This window comes from Oncorhynchus keta, chromosome 36, assembly GCF_023373465.1.
Source record: "Oncorhynchus keta strain PuntledgeMale-10-30-2019 chromosome 36, Oket_V2, whole genome shotgun sequence".
NCBI classification, from domain to species: Eukaryota; Metazoa; Chordata; class Actinopteri; order Salmoniformes; family Salmonidae; genus Oncorhynchus; species Oncorhynchus keta.
This window is the reverse complement of record NC_068456.1, coordinates 19960623-19978085: the sequence shown is the minus strand read 5'-3', so window position 1 is coordinate 19978085 and position 17463 is coordinate 19960623. Positions and strand designations below refer to the sequence as shown.

Here is a 17463-nt window from a genome sequence, read left to right as displayed (position 1 = left end):
AAGGCAGGCACCTGGTTGAAGGAGGCATAATGAAGGCATAGGTTTATGAAAAGAGTGGAGGACGAATCTGTCACTCACTTATCCCCATAGCTCTGTTCACATCAAATGGAGATGACAGGAGGATGAAAATGGAGTGAAGAGGGAGAGATGTATGTAGTGTAATTATGAAAGGCCTAATTCCCTCATGCCAAGTACAAAGAGACACCGTATCAGAACACACACACACCAAATACTCCACTTTAGCACTGCCCTTAAATACAAAATCCTGTAAACAGTGTCGTTTCAAGTAATTTATTATAGTCAGCTAGATGGACAACAGCTTCTTGTCTTGTCATTTAGCATAAATCCGACCGCCGCCGCTCTCAAGCCGTATTCACACACTGGCGTCAGAATCCGCTTCTGCTTCCGCAAATGAAAGCGTGCATATAATGTCCCCCGTTCCCATTTTAAATCTGGATGAATTTAAACCAATCTACACCGACCACTGTCCATCCAACACATTCTGGTGGGTTCGGGTTGGCTGAACTAAGAGGCACCTGTCACCAGAAGCAGAGAAAGAGCAGTGATCTATTTCCCCCCACTTCTGCCGCCCATATGACCAAAGCAGAAATAAAACGTTTGTTGACTCTATGGTGGTCAATGCGGATTCTGCTTTTTGGAACGTTTCTGAATGTGAGGTCACTGTAGGCAGTCAGAGGGCACATTATCCTGGCACCTGATTATTTCCTCACTGGAATAGCTGGTTCTAATGGAAAATGTGAAAATTCTGCTTGTGTTCCCAACAGTACAAACTCCAGCCTGTGAGCTCATAATTTTTGTGGACAGACACATTTAACATAAATAGTATCGTAGCGTCTGTCAACAGACTGCGGGATATGACAATGAATGAGAAATGTTGTTATGTTTTGCTGGTTTTTAGTCTCTGATTATCTGGACAAGTCACGATTTTGAAGGTCTTTCAAATGTAGCTGTTATAAAAAAATGTTTTCTTTTTAAGTGTACAGGGAAACCTTTGCCTATCACCTTTAACCATCCCAACCCTGAATGTCCCAACCTAAAGCAGCACAACTGACCTTAGATCAGTGCTATGGGGCCATCTCTCCTTAAACCTCTCTTTTGTGCCCAAGTCAGTATCATTCTAGTGTCCTTGGAAGGGAAGTTCTGCTCTCATCAATCTCTCTAACACTTTCCGTGCTCTTAGTGACCCTCTAATTGTCCCTGTAAAAGTCAATAAGCCCTTTGCAGCAACGGACGCCTAGATTACACCACATTACATCCTTTATAGAACCACAGAGAATGGTCATATGCAGTTGGATAGAGCCTGAGAATTGGGTTTGGGGGAAATGCATTAGTTCAAGAGCAGTAAATGAGTCGAATAATTGGATTACAAAGAAGTGCTATCATTGTAGAGGTAGAAGGCATATTTTATATTTAAAGGACAAGCTTAGTGCTTTCAACTCAGAACTTCAGTGTAGAATAAGGTCAACATAATGTCATTGTGGAGGCATTGCAGAGGCACACTCACACATAGCTTAGTAAAACTTGATTTGGAGATACCGTATGGGTCTTTTATCAAAGAAACAGTTTTGAGATCTTCAGTATCTCACATTGCAGTAAGCCCCACTGTGTTATATCTAGTCTGGGATTGACCTTCAATTAGACTGAAGATCTACAGAAGGAGCAGCAGTTGATCTGCAGGCAGCTCTGAAGCCTTCATTGAGAGTTATGGGAAACAGAATGGACATGTAATGAAAATGCCATGATAATTCTAATCTCAGGCAGAGGGGCTGGTGACTACGTCTGAGAATCTGCGACAGCTATTGATTTGAACAGTTTCAGACTCATTTCTTAAGCCTCTAGGATATATTAGAAGTTTGGATGTTTATATTTGTACCCATAATTCCTTATACAGTAGAACAATAATTTTTTATTTGTTCTAGTTTCATCTTGTATTGATTACGTTTCTGGGTTAGGCAGACTGAAGTTCTGTAGGGCTTGGGTTGTGGGGGCAAAGCTACATCATATATTAATCACACTAGTGGGTCATATGAGGTAATCTGTGTGGGTTTTGAGCCTCAGCTAACCTCAGATTCATATCTGAACAGAGAGTTGTGTTTGTTTGAAGTTTCAATTCAATATGGGGTTGAAATGGCCAAGGCTTTTCCTTTGGTTTATTATTCTTCATTGATCTCCCCACCGGGTGCAGATTGAGAGGGTAGTAGGGAGAAGATGGGGAATGTGAGGTTAACTGACTGAGGGACACAGAATGTTGCTGTCACGTTCTGACCTTTATTTTCTGTGTTTTGTGTTTAGTTAGTATGGTCAGGGCGTGAGTTGGGTGGGCAGTCTATGTTTGTTTGTCTAGGTTTTGGGAATTTCTATGTTTCGGCCTGGTATGGTTCTCAATCAGAGGCAGGTGTCATTAGTTGTCTCTGATTGAGAATCATACTTAGGTGGCCTGGGTTTCACTGTGTGTTTGTGGGTGATTGTTTCCTGTCTCTGTGTGTGCACCAGATAGGACTGTAATTTGAGTTTTCACATTTTTTTGTTTTGTTAGTTTGTTCATGTGTACCTGATAGCATTAAAAAGTACCATGGAAAATTACCACGCCGCGTATTGGTCCTCTGATCCGTTTCGCCTCTCCTCTTCGGAAGAAGAGGAGGAAACTCGTTACAGAATCACCCACCACAATCGGACCAAGCGGCGTGGTAAAGGACAGCGACGACAGCAGCAGCAGCAACAACAACAGCGGCCAGCATCAGAGCTGAATCTGGACTACACAACTTGGGAGGAGATAGATAGGTGGGCGGTCGACCCAGGGAGAGTGCCGGAGCCCGCCTGGGATTCGATGGAGCAATGCAAGGAAGGTTACAGGAGAATGAGGTTGGCTGGGGAAAATCGCAGCCCCAAAGCAGAGCTGGAGGCAGCGAAAGCTGATCGGCGGCAATATGAGGAGCCAGCACGGCAGTGCGACAGGTACGAGAGGCAGCCCCAAATTTTTTTGGGGGGGGGGCACACGAGGTGTGGTACTAAGCCAGGTAGCAGACCTGAGCTCACTCCTCGTGCTTATTATGAGCAGCGCATTACTGGTCAGGCACTGTGTTATGCGGTTGAGCGCACGGTGTCGCCAGTGCGTGTCCATAGCCCGGTGCGCTATAGGGCAGCCCCCGAGAGTGCCATGCGAGTGTGGGCATTGAGCCAGGGCGTATGGTGCCTGCTCAGCGGGTCTGGTCGCCGGTACGCAGTCTTGGTCCAGGTTATCCTGCGCCGGCTCTGCGTGCTGTGTCTCCGGGGCGCTGGGAGGGTGCAGTGCGTCCTCTGCCTGCGCTCCGCTCGTACCGGGCAACTGTGGGAGTGGAGCCTAGGGGAGAGGTGCGTGTAGTAAGCACTAGATCTCCCGTGCTTACCCACAGCCCGGTTCAACCTGTGCCTGTACTCTTGAGGGTCCGGGCTCGAGTAGTTGTCCAGCCTGGGGAAGTGGTGCCAAGGTTGCGCACCAGAGCTCCAGTGCTCCCCCACAGCCCGGTCTTTCAGGCTCCTCCTAACACCAAGCCTCCCGCCTGTCCGGCGCTGCTGCCGGAGCGTCCCGCCTGTCCGGCGCCGCTGCCGGAGCCTCCCGCCTGTCCGGAGCCTCCCGCCTGTCCGGCGCCGCTGCCGGAGCCTCTCGCCTGTCCGGCGCTGCTGCCGGAGCCTCCCGCCTGTCCGGCGCTGCTGCCGGAGCGTCCCGCCTGTCCGGCGCCGCTGCCGGAGCCTCCCGCCTGTCCGGAGCCTCCCGCCTGTCCGGCGCCGCTGCCGGAGCCTCGCCCTGTCCGGCGCTGCTGCCGGAGCCTCCCGCCTGTCCGGCGCTGCTGCCGGAGCGTCCCGCCTGTCCGGCGCCGCTGCCGGGCGTCCCGCCTGTCTGGCGCCGCTGCCGGAGCGTCCCGCCTGTCTGGCGCCGCTGCCGGAGCGTCCCTCCTGTCCGGCGCCGCTGCCGGAGCCTCCCGCCTGTCCGGCGCCGCTGCCGGAGCCTCCCGCCTGTCCGGCGCCGCTGCCGGAGCCTCCCGCCTGTTCGGCGCCACTGCCGGAGCCTCCCGCCTGTCCGGCGCCGCTGCCGGAGCCTCCCGCCTGTCCGGCGCCGCTGCTGGAGCGTCCCGCCTGTCCGGCGCCGCTGCCTCCTGTAGCAGCTCCACGCACCAGGCTGTCTCTCTGTCTCCTCTCTGCAGGTGCTCCCGCCTGTCCGGCGCCGCTGCCGGAGCCTCCCGCCTGTCCGGCGCTGCTGCCGGAGCCTCCCGCCTGTCCGGCGCTGCTGCCGGAGCGTCCCGCCTGTCCGGCGCCGCTGCTGGAGCGTCCCGCCTGTCCGGCGCCGCTGCCGGAGCCTCCCGCCTGTCCGGCGCCGCTGCCGGAGCGTCCCGCCTGTCTGGCGCCGCTGCCGGAGCCCCTCAGCCCAGAGGCGCCAGAGCCCCTCAGCCCAGAGGCGCCAGAGCCCCTCAGCCCAGAGGCGCCAGAGCCCCTGTCCCTCTGTCCAGAGCCCCTGTCCCTCTGTCCAGAGCCCCTGTCCCTCTGTCCAGAGCCCCTGCCCCTCTGTCCAGAGCTTCTGCCCCTCTGTCCCGAGCTGCCCCTCTGTCCAGTGGGGTCATTGAGAGGGGTTGCCATGGTTCCTGTGGGCACAGAACCAGATGGTATGAACATCTTGGGCCTGGTTCTCTTTGCCATGGTGTTCGGTGTGGCACTGAGGAAGCTGGGAGAAGAGGGGGAGGAGCTCATACGCTTCTTCAACGCTTTCAATGAAGCCACCATGGTGCTGGTGTCCTGGATCATGTGGTATGTCCCGTTCGGCATCATGTTCCTGGTGGGAAGTAAGATAGTGGAGATGGAGGATGTGGTTCTGTTAAGAAGGCGGACAAAGACAATCGTGAAGTGGGGTCCGCGTCCCGCGCCAGAACCGCCACCGCGGACAGACGCCCACCCAGACCCTCCCCTATAGGTCAAGGTTTTGCGGCCGGAGTCCGCACCTTTGGGGGGGGGTACTGTCACGTTCTGACCTTTATTTTCTGTGTTTTGTGTTTAGTTAGTATGGTCAGGGCGTGAGTTGGGTGGGCAGTCTATGTTTGTTTGTCTAGGTTTTGGGAATTTCTATGTTTCGGCCTGGTATGGTTCTCAATCAGAGGCAGGTGTCATTAGTTGTCTCTGATTGAGAATCATACTTAGGTGGCCTGGGTTTCACTGTGTGTTTGTGGGTGATTGTTTCCTGTCTCTGTGTGTGCACCAGATAGGACTGTAATTTGAGTTTTCACATTTTTTTGTTTTGTTAGTTTGTTCATGTGTACCTGATAGCATTAAAAAGTACCATGGAAAATTACCACGCCGCGTATTGGTCCTCTGATCCGTTTCGCCTCTCCTCTTCGGAAGAAGAGGAGGAAACTCGTTACAGTTGCAGGAATTTCCATAGCATGTTACAGTCCCTGTGCACAACCACAGCAAAATGCATTCTGAATTGATGTAATCATAATGTGAATAATATGTAACCTCAATCGATTAAATATTTGAACAACGTGTAAGCTCAATGAATTAATTATCTTTATATGAAAGATGTATGACGAGAGAGAGGGATAATCATGCTAATCCTGTAAATCAGTTGCCCATTAGTCTCCATCTACTGAACAGGAGGTGTAGCACCACTGAGGGGACCACCACTGGAGCTAGCTTAATTTCAACATGGGGACCTGCTGTGGTACTGTGGTTCTGTTGGACCCCCCAGTCCTCTCTGTTTGGCTGGCGGTTCCAATGTCAGAGCCCCAGGGCAGTCAGCTGGAGTGGGATTTGTGTGAAATATGACCCCAGATTCCCAGTTCATTCAACCAGCGTTTTTCTCCTCCTCCTTGGGGGAGATTATGTGGCCCGCTCCCGCATCTAAGCCGCAGCCTTACCGGTGTGAAATGCCATTTCCTCTCGAGCAGCGTGCCGTGACTAAGGCCTGCTCTGCATGAGGAACCTCTAGAGGAGAGAGGGATAGAGTGGGGGAGGGGGAGGAGATGAGGAAAATGGAAGAGAGCAAGGAGACGAGAGGAAGAGGACAGAGAAAGGGAAAAAGAGAGAGTGGGAGAAGTAAAGAGGGTGATAATAGAAGTAGTAAAAAAGCAGAGGAGGGAGCAGAGGAGAGCAGGCGTGTGGGAGAAAGACTGAGTACAGTTCAGTTGGGTGCACTGGCAGATATAAGTATGGATCAGAAGATATTTTGGATGTTATTTTTCTGTTTTCTATCAAGGTTCCCTGCTTCAATGCCAGTTTTTGATTTAGATAACCATTCTCTAACCTTTAATAACACAACATCCATTAAATACCACCAACCACCATCATGTGATGGGTACATCTTCAAGTAGAGGCCTCTCTATGTATTTTCATTTTCTGCTGAAGCACAAAATGGCCTGGGAATTGATGCTTTGGAAAGCAAAAAGGTGAGGAGTACAAATCAACACTTCATACTTTGAAGTAGTAATTTGTACTCTTGCCTTTTTTGCTTTTGGGTACGTTATGCTTTAAATTCAACAACAAGCAAAGTGCAAACTATTTTAGCTTTAATAATAAGACATACTTACCGATTTTACATTATTATACTCATTCAAGAGTGATGTTTCTTTCGAGAAATTCATCTCTGCAAATCTTTTGTTGTCTCCGACTCTGCTTCTTGTTGTTTTGAATAACCTTTGTTTGTCCGTGAGAGTCTGATTCAAAAGGAGAACTGTTAGCATAAAAATGTACTCACTACTTTTGCACTGGCAGACAAAAACAGTGAACTAATCATGCCTTTACAGATGGGAGCATTATGAGATGTTTTTGAAATAACCCGACATTCTGTACAATCTTTTTTTGAGGATCTCTTGTGAACTGACAAAACAAAACAGTTGACTTACTAGCTTGAGTATTGTCATAATATAAATTTAATCAAAATAACATAACATCAATTGAACCAACTTTTGTCTCTCCCACCATGCAGGACATTCTGAACAACCTGGACCCCCTGGAGCCAGCTGACCTGGAGGATGACGACCTCATGCTGGACGTGGACCTCCCTGAGGACGGCTCTCTACGAACACAGACAGCAGTGGCTCCAGGTACAGTCATCGCTTCCTTCATCTTTCCCCAGGCTTGGTGCTCATTAACACTAGTGATTGGTTCAGTAGAGCCCTAATCATTACAATGAAAGCCTAATCACTGTGACCAGACCCTCTCACCTTTTGAGTGTAGCTTTTGATTCCATTCTGTAAATGTAATCATGGAACACCTATGGAAATGACAATTTAATCTCTAATCATGACACATTCCTCTGGTCCTATTTCAACTGCTGATTAAGTAACGAGATAGTTTTGGTGACTAGGTCTCTATTCTCAGAGACAGCAGGATTATATGTGTGTGTGAAGGTGTGAGCACCTATGTGTGTGTCTGCGTGAGAGAAAGATTCTGGCATTTTGTGACATTATACAAACCATCACAAACTCCCTACGTCAGTGCTCATCGGTCATTGATCATGAATCTTAGGTTATGAAGTCTCTCCACTGTATTGTGAATGCCATACTGACAGTGTCATTCATGGCGAATGCAGTTCTTTCCACTGCTCTGAAAACACTCGGCCCAGTGTGAGACTGCTGACCAGTCCTGCCAAAGGATTGCTAACAAGGGTCCCTTTATGACCATAAAACTCACAGACAACCCAAAGTGCATCTCGTTCTGTCTCTATACACTCAAACACACACAGAGCCTGGTTTTTCAGTTCACAGACCACTACATTGAGTGTGTTGTGTGTGTGACGGGAAAGTTCACTCTGAAGGATTGTGAATCCAACCGGCATCCTGGAAAGAGACCGTATTTATTTATAGCTCTGTATGTCGTAGCGAGGGGTCGTAGTTAAGGGACAGAGGGTCCAGCCAAGCTCAGCCCTCCGTGGCAGGCCTAAAGAGAGGGGAGGAAAGGAAAGGACGGAGCTTCAATGTAGCATAGCCGTAGGCCCATCCTCCCTCTCCTCCCCTTCCTCCTCCTTCCCATGGGCACAGGCTCTGCCAGCCAAGCAGGAAGGGGAAAGGGAGAAGGGAAAAGGAGGCCCTGCTATTTTCTCCTGCAGGCAGGCTCCAGCTCCAATGACAGGAGAGGTCCTGGTGGCCTCTCCCCACCCTGCCTAAGCCAGTGACTCCCAGCCTGGCCACAGACACAGCCACCCCAGCCTCTCCCTCTCTGGCCACTTGGGGAGTTTCTCCGAAAACAGACAGCAGGGTGGAAGAGTTTCTCCAGCCTTTTAAAAAGCTGACTAGGACTTTAGCTTCTTTTCCCTCTTCATTTTACCACTTTGGATTTGTAATGTTTGGATTTGAGTTTTGTACATGTTGAGAAGAAGTTGACGGATGTAGCAGAGCATGTTGGAATGTAGCAGGTCACGTGTGGAATTACTGGGCTAACTATTTAGACAGGCTCGTCTTCAGTTGCGGTATGTGGAGAGGCTGCGTAAGGTATTTGTTTAGTCCTCAGCTGAAGAACTCTCATGCTACAACAGTAAGATTGAGTTATTTGAAGACTGGCACACAATTTTATTTTGTCTCAGTTCATTAATGGCTTGTTTGATTAGAGTGTCGCCAAATATTTATGATCCTTGGTTGCTCTGTTTGGAAGATAAATTGTGTGTCTGTCTGTGTCTGTAATGTACAGTAAATGTTTTGTGGGTGTGTATAAGTTTTGTTATTTTTCTCTGTTGATGTTAACCCCTGAGACTCCTACTGTCTGACTGTTGGCCTTAGCTTAAAGCCTTCTTCTTGGGTTTGATGACTTATTCAGTACAAATCAGTGAATATATATATATATATGTGTTAGGGTTAGGGTTAGGGTTAACTCTCTAACTCTACTATATATATATATATGTATGTGTGTGTGTGTGTGTGTGTGTGTGTGTGTGTATGTGTGTGTGTGTGTGTGTGTGTGTGTGTGTGTGTGTGTGAGAACAAATAAAAGTCCCCTAAGTTACCATGAGGCAATGTTTGTGTATGCTTGGCACAGTGTATACAGGACTCTGCTTACCAGAATGGAATGGTATTGAACACATCAAACAAATGGAAGCCACGTTTGACACCATTCTAGGGCTGACCACCCTTAGTCGACTGGTCGATTGTTTGGTCGATAGGCTGTTGGTCGACCGAGATTTCTTTAGTTGAGCAGTAGCAAAAAAAAAACACACAAAAAAATCACGACGCACAAGACACCTGTCTATTGTGGAGGCCGTGGGGACGCCATAGTCCATCAGTCTAAGACGTGCTACTGAAATTGTATATTGTTATATTATATAAAAACAATGGTGCAACACAAATAAAAATGTAATTATTTTAAAACAAATGTGCTTTCTCCCACGTTCGATTACAGCCCTTGCCTTAATTGTCTCAGAAAAGTGAGGCGAGAGGATACCCTGACTTAATTAGGTCCATAATCAATAGCCTAACTATTACATGTGCCTGGCTTCATAAATCATCCATATACAGTGCCTTCAGAAAGTATTCAGACCCCTTGACTTTTTCCACATTTTGGTACATTACAGCCTTATTCTAAAATTGATAAAAAATCCTCAGCAATCTACACACAATACCCCATAATGACAGGTTTTTAGAAATGTTTGTACCTTATTTACAAGTATTCAGATCCTTTGCCATGAGACTCAACATTTAGCTCAGGTGCATCCTGTTTCCATTGATCATCCTTGAGATGTTTCTACAACTTGATTGGAATCCAACCATCTCTGCAGCACTCCACCAATCAGGCCTTTATGGTAGAGTGGCCAGACAGAAGCTACTCCTCAGTAAGAGGCACATGACAGCCCACTTGGAGTTTGCCAAAAGACTCTCAGACCATGAGAAAAAATATTCTCTGGTCTGGTGAAACCAAGATTGAACACTTTGGCCTGAATGCCAAGCGTCACGTCTGGAGGAAACCTGGCCCATCCCTAAGGTGTATCACAACCGTTCGTGACTATGAGTCCCATTGGGCGCCGCACAATTGGCGCAGCGTCGTCCGGGTTTGGCCGGTGTAGGCCGTCATTGTAAAGAAGAATTTGTTCTTAACTGACTTGTCTAGTTAAATAAAGGTTAATAAAAAAATTATGTAAAAAAATAAGGTGAAGCATGGTGGTGCCAGCATCATGTTTTTCAGCGGCAGGGACTGGAAGACTAGAGCAAAGTACAAAGATTCTTGATGAAAACCTGCTACGGAGTGCTCAGGAGCACAGACTGTGGCGAAGGTTCACCTTCCAACAGGATAACAACCCTAAGCACACAGCCTAGACAATGCAGGAGTGGCTTCGGGACAAGTCTCTGAATGTCCCTTAGTGGCCCAGCCAGGACCCGGACTTGAACCCGATCGAACATCTCTTGAGACCTGAAAATAGCTGTGCAGCAACGCTCCCCATCCAACCTGACAGAGCTTGAGAAGACCTGCAGAGAAGAATGGGAGTAACTCTCCAAATACAGGTGTGCCAAGCTTGTAGCATCACACCCAGGAGGACTTGAGGCTGTAATCGCTGCCAAAGTGCTTCAATAAAGTACTGGGTGAAGGGTCTGAATACTTATGTAAAAGTGATGTTTCAGTTCCAAAAATGTTATACATTTGCAAACATGAATAAAAAACTGTTTTTGCTTTATCATTATGCAGTTATTGTGTGCAGATTATAAAAACAATTTAATCAATTTCAGAATAATGCTGTAACGTAAACAAAATGTGGAAAAAGTCAAGGGGTCTGAATACTTTCCGATCTACAGAAATAAGATTGATCCTGCTTGTGTTACCTATATGAGTGCTTAATAGCCTACTGATTCCGTGAGCAGCAAGCCTTACGCAACCACATGTCGAATACAATCAGAATTGGCTGTAATTATGTAGCACGATTAATACTGTTGATGTTCTGTGGTGGTAGCTGCAGCAGGGAGGAGATAGAGACAACGGGTGTTAGTCACACAGTCATTCGGTCTTTTTTTAACACAGCGCAGCAAGTCTGAGCCCGGCACAATCAAATCAATTGCAGTAGGACTCCCTCTAGTCATTTGTGTGTCTTAATTATTTAATCAAACAGTTTGCTTAAAGCATCAGACAAGCTCAGTGCATAAATACAGTTGATTAAAAATATTTTGACCGATTGATTCGTCGAAAGAACACTTGGTCGACAAAGATTTGTTTTTGTCGTGGACAGCCCTACTCCATTCCATTTATTCCATTTCAGCCTCCCACCAGCCTCCTCTGCTGTTTACACACACACACACACACACACACACACACACACACACACACACACACACACACACACACACACACACACACACACACACACACACACACACACTTCTAAGCTACCTTGTGGACCCATCTATCTATCCATCCATCCATCTAGACGCTGATGAGATGGCCCATTCTGACCGCTCAGAGAGGGGGGGACGAAAGGGTCACTGGAGGAGGAGGCAGCCTCGCTGGAATGGACTAGACCACTTCCATAATGACAACAGGTGAGACTCAGCAGCTGTTCTACAGCATGAAAATGGCAAAAAAAGACCAAACACAACATAGTCTACTAGGTGTGCTGTATTCATGAATATAAAGCTGCTGTGTGAAATATGATGGGCCATTATTGGATATTTTCTTGATAAAGCCAGAGTGCATTTGTTAAGTGACTTAATTTTCCCATTTAAGCCTAGTCAATGTGGCAAAGGTCCTTCTCTTACTGCCTCTCCTCTTTCTATAATATAATAATAACACATGCTTCTCTTTTTCTCTCTCCTCTCTCTCTGTTCTCTCTCTATCCATCTTCTCCCAGGGGTCCAGTGTTCCAGCAGTATGAGGGTTACACTTGTCGTGGAGGGTTCATGGTTGGCCCCCGTCCTCTTCCTCCTGTAGGGAGACACGATGGCTACTCGGGGGCGCTGGACGAGCTCACACTCAAACACATGGCCCAGGACTGCAGCTCTGTGAAAAACAAGCTGCTCAAACTCAATATTTTATTACAGGTAACACACACACACACACACCCTCAAAGTCTCGAAGGCAGTCTTTAGGAACTCAATACAATTCCAATCTAATCACTTAGTTGATTTGAGCTATTTACTGACTAAGCAAGTGGAAATCACATCTTGTCACTGGCGTCAGCTCCTTTTAGAATCAAATAGATTTAGCGTCCAATAAAATGTCACTTGATTAGGATAACTATGATGTCAGGTTAGAGTTTTTAATTTGCCAGACGGAGGCTGCACATGTTTTGTTAAGCAGTAGCTTTATAGGAGTTTATCACACATCAAAATATCCAGGTGACAGAAGGCTTCTGAAGTTTAAAGGCAGTAGAAATATGCACTGCCACATGCCAGTCACAGTGACCCTTTAGGCCTGTGTAGCAGAGATGCACTGGTTTAATCCATTTTGTGATGTAGAAAATAGCTGCTGGCTTTACTCTGAATGCCATGTATCATGCCCATGTCTTGAGAGTGAGCAACAGTTAAGCTGTGGCACAGGGTTTTATTCTGTGTGTCAGTCATCTCCTCTTACCTGTTATTACTCCTGGAGCCAATCCTCCTCCCTTGTGGTTACCTGTGGTTCCTTAATCACTTAATAGATCTGTCAGATGAAGCATTCCATTCAACAGAGACACACACACAAACACACAGAGTCAGTGATGTGATGTGTGAGACAGTTAATCAGTAGTGTACAGCTTTTGACTGTACAGCGTCTCTGTCTGGCCCTGTAGGACCCCATTATCTATGTTAGTGTCAGGCTGGGTGATATTGGCTTTGCCCTCATAGCCCTCAGCACATTACATTCCTCCAAAACAAGTCAACTGTGCCCAAAGAGGGTCTGTGACATGACAAAGCACCACACAGCCACTCTCTGTGATAGTAATTTGATTTGCTTGTCAGAGCCTAGAATATGTTAATTATCTCCAAAAAAGGAACATCTTTTATTGTGACCAAAGTGAGTATAAATGTGCGTTATTTGTACCCATGTTTGATTCATGTTAATTTGACCTCTGACTGTGCAAAATGTAGAGATCGTAGCAGGGGGGGGGGTCATAACAGGCCTGCCTAGGCAAGGTTCGTTACACAAAGTAATGCTGTTGCTGTTGATTATAGTCATCTAATTGCTAAATGACAAAAATGTCTAATTGAGAAAGTCTGAAAGTATGTCTGTCTGTTTGTTGTCTGTATTTAGCAGGGTAGTTTGGCCTTGGACACCATTAGATGTTCTCTTCTTAATTATCTTTCTTTGGAGCTGTGATGATGTGCTGTGGGCAGCAGCTGTAGAATGACGCTCTACTTTAATCGCAATTGTTCTCTCTGAGCTACGAGCAACTGGCTTTATCAGTGTACCCAGCTGGCTATAGGCTAGCTAGAGCAAGGCCTGTCTACTCCAGCCACTTTAATAATGGGAATTGTTGGGAAATGATGTAAAATATATCACTAGCCACTTTAAACAATGCTACCTAATATAATGTTACATACCCTACATTATTCATCTCATATGCATACGTATATACTGTACTCTATCATCTACTGCATCCTTACGTAATACATGTATCACTAGCCACTTTAACTATGCCACTTTGTTTACATACTCATCTCATATGTACAGTGCCTTGCGAAAGTATTCGGCCCCCTTGAACTTTGCGACCTTTTGCCACATTTCAGGCTTCAAACATAAAGATATAAAACTGTATTTTTTTGTGAAGAATCAACAACAAGTGGGACACAATCATGAAGTGGAACGACATTTATTGGATATTTCAAACTTTTTTAACAAATCAAAAACTGAAAAATTGGGCGTGCAAAATTATTCAGCCCCTTTACTTTCAGTGCAGCAAACACTCTCCAGAAGTTCAGTGAGGATCTCTGAATGATCCAATGTTGACCTAAATGACTAATGATGATAAATACAATCCACCTGTGTTTAATCAAGTCTCCGTATAAATGCACCTGCACTGTGATAGTCTCAGAGGTCCGTTAAAAGCGCAGAGAGCACCGTGAAGAACAAGGAACACACCAGGCAAGTCCGAGATACTGTTGTGAAGAAGTTTAAAGCTGGATTTAGATACAAAAAGATTTCCCAAGCTTTAAACAAGGAGCACTGTGCAAGCGATAATATTGAAATGAAAGGAGTATCAGACCACTGCAAATCTACCAAGACCTGGCCGTCCCTTAAAACTTTCAGCTCATACAAGGAGAAGACTGATCAGAGATGCAGCCAAGAGGCCCATGATCACTCTGGATGAACTGCAGAGATCTACAGCTGAGGTGGGAGACTCTGTCCATAGGACAACAATCAGTCGTATATTGCACAAATCTGGCCTTTATGGAAGAGTGGCAAGAAGAAAGCCATTTCTTAAAGATATCCATAAAAAGTGTAGTTTAAAGTTTGCCACAAGCCACCTGGGAGACACATCAAACATGTGGAAGAAGGTGCTCTGGTCAGATGAAACCAAAATTGAACTTTTTGGCAACAATGCAAAACGTTATGTTTGGCGTAAAAGCAACACAGCTCATCACCCTGAACACACCATCCCCACTGTCAAACATGGTGGTGGCAGCATCATGGTTTGGACCTGCTTTTCTTCAGCAGGGACAGGGAAGATGGTTAAAATTGATGGGAAGATGGATGGAGCCAAATACAGGACCATTCTGGAAGAAAACCTGATGGAGTCTACAAAAGACCTGAGACTGGGACAGAGATTTGTCTTCCAACAAGACAATGATCCAAAACATAAAGCAAAATCTACAATGGAATGGTTCAAAAATAAACATATCCAGGTGTTAGAATGGCCAAGTCAAAGTCCAGACCTGAATCCAATCGAGAATCTGTGGAAAGAACTGAAAACTGCTGTTCACAAATGCTCTCCATCCAACCTCACTGAGCTCGAGCTGTTTTGCAAGGAGGAATGGGAAAAAATGTCAGTCTCTCGATGTGCAAAACTGATAGAGACATACCCCAAGCGACTTACAGCTGTAATCGCAGCAAAAGGTACAAAGTATTAACGTAAGGGGGCTGAATAATTTTGCACGCCCAATTTTTCAGTTTTTGATTTGTTAAAAAAGTTTGAAATATCCAATAAATGTCGTTCCACTTCATGATTGTGTCCCACTTGTTGTTGATTCTTCACAAAAAATACAGTTTTATATCTTTATGTTTGAAGCCTGAAATGTGGCAAAAGGTCGCAATGTTCAAGGGGGCCGAATACTTTCGCAAGGCACTGTATATACTGTACTCGATACCATCTACTGTATCTTGCCTATGCTGCTCTGTACCATCACTCATTCATATATCTTTATGTACATATTCTTTATCCCCTTACACTGTGTATAAGACAGTAGTTTTGGAATTGTTAGTTAGATTACTTGTTGGTTATTACTGCATTGTCGGAACTAGAAGCACAAGCATTTCGCTACACTCGCATTAACATCTGCCAACCATGTGTATGTGACAAATAAAATTTGATTTGATTTGATTTACAGAAGACATTACAGAAGAGGCTCCAAACTTAGTAGCAATTAGTAGTGTCATTATAATCACCTGTCAATATCCATACAGCTAGTCATGCTGTCTGCCCCCATGTAGTATTGTTCAGAATACTGAAATGTGTGTGCTCCGTGTTTGAAGATGGAGGATGGAGGCTCAGAGCTTGTGAAAGAGGGCGAGGAGGTTGAGGAGGATAACAGCACAACTATGCAGGTACAGTCAGCCACATCCAGGAACCAAGACAAGTAGTATTGTTAGCCGTGTTCAGAATGAACCACTGTATATGTGTTCCAGTTGGAGGAGCTAATGAAGGAGGTGCGGGAGCTCAGGGAGGAGCTGAGGGATAAGGACAGGACAATCACGCAGCTCACACAACAGCAACAGGCGGTGAGTCTCCAGGAGGGGTCAGTGAGACAACGGCAGTCATTCTCTGCCAGTGCGTTTGCCTCCATCATAATGCAACACATTGCACGTGGGAGTTGTGTTTCTACGAATTCCATAGTCAAGACACCGACATACTAACCTCAGTTATGTTTGCTTTCACATGGATCCATCAGTGTTGTGACGTTCATTAGTGTCCAGGGCCTAGTGTGCTCGTTAGGTAAACAACCAGACTGTCCACTGACATTATTCAAATTCCCCATGTAGAGCAATAGCAAATGTCAGAGCAACGTAAGGTACAGTAATAGCAAATGTCAGAGCAACATCAGTGTTCCAAACGCTCTAGTTCTCCCAATTACGGGGAGAGGGAGAGGGGGAGAGGGAGAGGGGGAGATATAATAATAATTCATTACTATGGAGAGAAATGGTAAGGGAGTTACTGACTGAATAGTAGATGAGAGAAATAATAATAGAGAGAATGATATAATTAGCCAAATAGGGAGTAAGAAATAGTGAATGCTCTGTGGGTTGAGCTGCCAGGAGTTCATGCAGATGTTCTGTTTTACTCATTAGCAAAGGGTGGTTGGTGCTGTTTTTATTGAACTGTGAGGAGAGAGACAGACGTGGGTATGTTGAATTTGAATTTAGCTCAGCTTAATTGATTATATGAAGTTACCAATTGTATTGAATATTAACCTCCCCTCATCTGACCTTGGTGCTCCTGGAATGAATACATTATTTAACGACAAACTGTGAATTAGCAACTGATCCACTGCTATAGTCTAAAGTTGAAAACCCACTGGGAATGACCTCCATAGTATTAGAGTTAATAGGGTCTAGTAGTTTTTGAATACCAACTCACCTTAGTGGATCAGTTGTTATTGTATTTTCCTGATACATTAGTGGTAACTCTCTCTCCTGCCCCAGTCTGCTCATGCTGACCAGCCTGTGAGCTGTCACTGTCACCAGAGGGCACCGTCGCTGGAAGAGGACAGACAGACGCACCAAGACAAGGCCACACAGACCCCCTGGAGAGGACAAGGAAACAGCCCTGCCGTGAGTACACCTGTATAAAATATACCTGGAGAATGGAGTCCCACAGCCAGTCTCATCTGTCCACTGCTAGTCAGTCATCAAGTCAGTCCATCACCTATAGTCCCCTTCCTCACACCCTATCCTCCCATTCAACATACTCACTGGTACTACACCTCCAGATCCCCCACCCCATCACCATTGTCCTAAATGGTGGAACCACTTAATGGATAGTGAGACTGTCTGTGTGTTTGAGACACGCCGTCAGCCCTCAGCCATCTACACACAAGGCAGGTGTAGTGGCTACCTCTTATCTTTCTACCTCTGTATTTTTCATTCTCGCTTATTCTTTCCCTATTTAATTATTCTTGTGGTCTCCCTCTCACTCACTCACTCACTCACTCACTCACTCACTCACTCACTCACTCACTCACTCACTCACTCACACACTCTTTCTCCACAGACAGTTCAAAGGGACTGTTGGAGCAGGTGGAACATTGGCCCAATATTTGACCTCTGATTAATTATTTCATTAATAAGACGAGGTTTAAGGGCGTTCCA

The 17463-nt window shown here is 46.1% G+C and overlaps 1 protein-coding gene across 8 annotated transcripts in view; it reads left to right on the top strand.

Moving 5' to 3' along the window:
* Window positions 1-17463, top strand: part of ccser2a (coiled-coil serine-rich protein 2a) — a 73984-nt gene that overhangs the window by 41067 nt on the left and 15454 nt on the right. For all 8 annotated transcript variants that reach the window (XM_035754440.2, XM_035754439.2, XM_035754437.2 and 5 more), the window contains exons 5-10: window positions 6974-7091; window positions 11390-11501; window positions 11810-11999; window positions 15631-15702; window positions 15784-15876; window positions 16798-16926. In XM_035754440.2, the coding sequence (XP_035610333.1) occupies window positions 6974-7091; window positions 11390-11501; window positions 11810-11999; window positions 15631-15702; window positions 15784-15876; window positions 16798-16926 (714 nt within the window). The remainder of the gene's footprint in view (window positions 1-6973; window positions 7092-11389; window positions 11502-11809; window positions 12000-15630; window positions 15703-15783; window positions 15877-16797; window positions 16927-17463) is intronic.